Source organism: Clytia hemisphaerica, unplaced genomic scaffold, assembly GCF_902728285.1.
Source record: "Clytia hemisphaerica strain Z4C2 unplaced genomic scaffold, Clytia hemisphaerica genome assembly, whole genome shotgun sequence".
In the NCBI taxonomy this organism is placed as follows: Eukaryota; Metazoa; Cnidaria; class Hydrozoa; order Leptothecata; family Clytiidae; genus Clytia; species Clytia hemisphaerica.
This window is the reverse complement of record NW_027104041.1, coordinates 114,041-118,481: the sequence shown is the minus strand read 5'-3', so window position 1 is coordinate 118,481 and position 4,441 is coordinate 114,041. Positions and strand designations below refer to the sequence as shown.

At 33.9% G+C, this 4,441-nt stretch overlaps 1 protein-coding gene across 1 annotated transcript; it reads left to right on the top strand.

The window, feature by feature from the left end:
* The first annotated feature begins 1,210 nt into the window (after window positions 1-1,210).
* Window positions 1,211-3,565, top strand: LOC136811802 (uncharacterized). The gene is made up of 2 exons (XM_067068430.1): window positions 1,211-2,386; window positions 2,647-3,565. The coding sequence occupies exons 1-2, from the start codon at window positions 1,392-1,394 to the stop codon at window positions 3,563-3,565; spliced, it is 1,914 nt and encodes a 637-aa protein (XP_066924531.1). The 5' UTR covers window positions 1,211-1,391.
* Window positions 3,566-4,441: the final 876 nt, after the last annotated feature.

The following is a 4,441-nucleotide window of genomic DNA, read 5'->3' as shown; positions in this document are numbered from 1 at the left end:
TCAGCATTCGAAAGATTTCAAAAAAGTTGTAATAAGCTGTAGAAGGGTAATTAAAATGTCAAAGCTTGTAGTAAAGATGCCTCCGAATGTAATAAGAAATTATGCTGACTCGGCATTCGAAAGATATCGAATGTCCATAACATTAATGCAACATTAGACTTGTAATAAGCCGTAGAAGGGTGATTAAAATGTCAAAACTTGTAATAAAATTGCCTCCACATGTAATAAGAAATTTTGCTGATTCAGCATTCGAGAGATTTCAAAAATAGTTGTAATAAGCTGTAGAAAGGTGATTAAAATGTCAAAGCTTGTAGTAAAGATGCCTCCGCATGTAATAAGAAATTATGCTGACTCGGCATTCGAGAGATTTCAAAAATAGTTGTAATAAGACGTAGAAGGGTGATTGAAATGTTAAAACTTGTAATAAAATTGTCTCCACATGTAATAAGAAATTTTGCTGATTCAGCATTCGAAAGATTTCAAAAAAAGTTGTAATAAGCCGTAGAAGGGTGATTAAAGTGTAAAGACTTGTAGTAAAATTGCCTCCACATGTTATAAGAAAGTTTGCTGATTCAGCATTCGAAAGATTTCAAAGATGTATTAAAAATGACGTCATTTTAACCACCCATGTAACGTCCATAACATTAATGCAAGATTAGACTTGTAATAAGCAATAGAAGCTTAAATAAAATGTAAAAACTTGTATTGAATTCCCTCCACATGTAATAACTTCCTTTTTATGATTTGCGTGCTAATCGCGCAGGGAATAGAAAACAATCAAATGGCTTACTGTAGTTAATTTCTGGTCTGTTCCTGTATTTAAGGAACTCGCAAGGAACCTTTATCTGAAGAACTCTTTGATCCCTAAGGATCTCTTTGTTCTGTGTTGTTTTTCATAAAGGAATAAACTGTTCAATAAGGAATGGTTTAGACTCCAATCTCAAAATTGTGTTTCAATTGTTCCTTTGTTCCTTTATAGGATGAATTATTTGTTCTTTTTGTGTTGACAGATAATTTGTTCTCTTACAAAAGAATAAGATGTATACTTTCGCTAAGGAGCAAATTTGTTCTTTCTTCAATTTTATAACAAGGAACAATTTGTACACAAATGTATTTTTAATAATAGAATATTGAGTTCCTTATTAACTTTCTATTGCGGGAACGAAATAATGACTAATGTCAAGTTTTTATATTCCCTAGACGTTTGATTTTCCTCTCCCTATTGGAGAACAAGTTTGCTAACGGTGGGAATATATTGGTCGTTTAGCTTACGGGGGTCAATTGAACAATTCTATTCTTTAATTCGAACAAATAAAAAGTAAAATGAAACCCCCTGTAAAGATTTGACAAGAAAAAACATAAAAGGCTCTTCTCAAATCAGGTCATTCATAATGCGTCGCCCAAGGCGACTCCAGGTCAACTGGAAGAGCTTAGTGGGAGCTGCACATGGTAAAAGAACGCTAAAACTCCGACCAAACCAGCGGGACCTTTACACGTGTCCTATAAAGCTATGTTTACATGGTGACTTCAAAAGTTGCAGAGGGTTGAGAAAGCATATCAACACTAAACATCCTTGGTACTATTACTTTGACGAGCAGCCTGAAGTTAAACGTGAGGACATGACTGACTTTCCTGTTGCACCAAAGAGAGCATCTACTGCCGGTAAGCCGTCTTTTTCATTGGATGAAGGAATTGGAAGAGACTTTTTAACTTGGCTTGGAACATCTTGTGGAGGTGGAAAAAGCAATAAGGAGGCTAGACAGATTGGCAAACGAGCTATGAAATATTTTATGCATGCCATGGGTAACAATGAAAATGACATTGACCTAACTAACGAATTTGTTGACTGTTGTTTGTCATCTGCTTCAATTTTCATATCGTTTCTAAAAGTGATAGAAGAAGAATGGAAAGTTGGTCCCTCCGGTGCTGTAAACTACGTAAAGTGTATTACAGATTTCATTGATTTTCGAAAAGCAAATGGAGTTTCTGACAATACTCTTCGTTGCTTCACAGTTGTGGAAGTTTATCTCAGGCGAGCAAATGAAAACCTTCGAAAGAAAAAGAACTTAGACTGTAATCGAAACCTCGACTTGGAAACCCTTATCGCCAGAAACAGCTGGGCAACGTTGGAGGAAATGGAAGTGGTCATACCTTTCCACATGAAACAGTTCAAAAAGATAATTGAAAAGTGTTCTGAAAGCCACGAAGCAAGATTTCTAACGAAAGGTGAATTGGTCTTCTGTATTCGATTCATCACAACTTTGCTTTTCCTCCGAGTTAAATGCTCAAGACCTATGACGTACCAGTTTCTCACGGTTGAAATGGTTAACAAAGCAAGAAATAATGGTGGATTTGTCGATCAAAGAGAGTTCAAAACAGCATCAAGGTATGATTATGGTTCTAAAGAATTTGTATTAGATTAAGACAAAGTCTACTTTTTCTGCTTGATATCCTAATTTTAAGAAACGATGATTTTTGATCTAATAAATGATACCATACATTTTATATCACTTACTGTATCTTTAAATCAAAGTTTAATTCTCATTTAAATCACATCTATCATATGATAATTATTATTTTGTTATGATATTTAAACTGTTTTATTAATAGTATAATATAATAACAATGCATGTTTATTGTTTTAAGGTATATCTTCGACACTTTGATATTATCAGACGATACGATAGAGATTATTGATTTGTACTTAGAGTACATCCGACCTCGTCTCAATCCACAATGCGACTTCCTTCTACTCTCAACAAATGGAACTCAATTTCAATCCTTGACTTCAGCTATGACGATCCTCGTTCATGAAGCCATTGGCAAGCACATCAACCCAACTCGTTATAGGCAAATAGTCGAAACGGAAAGCAGCGAAAGGCTTAACTTGGAAGAGCAACATTATATCACCGAAGATCAAAAGCACAGCTCTACTGTAGCTAAAATACACTACAAGAAGACTCAATCGAGGATCGTTGCAGTAGAGGGACGTAAATGTATGGAAAAGATGACAAAGGACGCAAGGTCTGACGGCAACAAAAACCTTGTTGAAATGTTTAATAATATATCTTGTTCTTTCGATAACGACGTATTGAGTCATAGTCGACGCATAATAGAAGGTATGAAACCTAACGCTCAAAATTCGATTTCGAGTGCTTCTTGCTCATCAAGCCATATGGAAGTTGATACCGATCCATACCAACCAGTGAGTGAATCACTAAACGAATCGACAGATATGGTCATCACAGAAACTTTTCCTACTAATAACACTCCAGCCGTGGCTGATGTACAGGAAGTCAGCATCTTAAATATACCAAATGACAATATTGTTATCAAAAAGGAGGCTGCTCGACAACAAACTAACAGAAAACAACCTAAAAATGTGAAATTCACTAGTGCAGAAGATCATTGTTTAAAGCAGGGCATCGAAAAATACGGTCGTAAATCATGGGCTATAATTTTGAAAGACCCTAACTTAAAGTTTCATGAAACTAGAAGTAGAGATTCTTTGAGGGTTAGAGCTGATAGTGCTTGCTTTAGAAAGCTTTTTAATGATAATAAATAATTGTAAATATTATATCAAATGTGTTAAAATGTATTATGATATTTCATTCATTTGTATTCAATTTTACTTTTATCTTGAGCAGCTTTCTAAATAATCTTGTTTCAATTTTTAAGATAACTGAAAAATGTCAAAAAATAAGATCAACAATTACACGGGACCTAAAAGACTTTCTTACGAATTCAAATTGATGTCATCTTCTGAAGAATCTGAGGAGTTTGATTTTGAGGCTTTCAATTCTGGTCAACCTCCAAAGAGAACAAAGAAACAAACTAAACCAACTTTGAAGCGCTCCAAGAGGGAAGGCATGTGCATGCTATCTGGAGATGAGAGCAAATCTGAATCTTCCCAAACAGAACAATTTCAAGAAAAGCTGAGAGTTGAAAGTCCTAAAAATAGCAAAATTAAAAAGAAAGAGGAAAGCAAAAACTTGATCAGTATCAAAGATGATAAAATAATAGACACATTTATCAAAAATTTCAAGGCATGATATGATGAGAATTCTTTGTCGAGTTTATCTATATGCCTTTGCATTTGAGAAATTTGGGTTTGTATTGTATTAATACCTAACAACTAAATATTTATATTCAAAAAATATGTTGTAGAGAAAATTTACTTAGTTCATTAGCTTGTGGAATATATATATATATAATACCAATTACGATAAGAAGCTTTACAATTTCAAGAAATGTGAATGTCAATTTTATTCAAGTCTAGGTTTCTACTAATTAATATCAAGATCAAAAATGTGAGATATCAACATTCCTGTTACAGGTTTTAGTCAATGTGTTACATCTTGATACACTTTGATACTACCTAATACACCTTGTTACAGGTTTTCATATGAAGTTTTCATATGAAGTTCGAAAATAGTCTTGT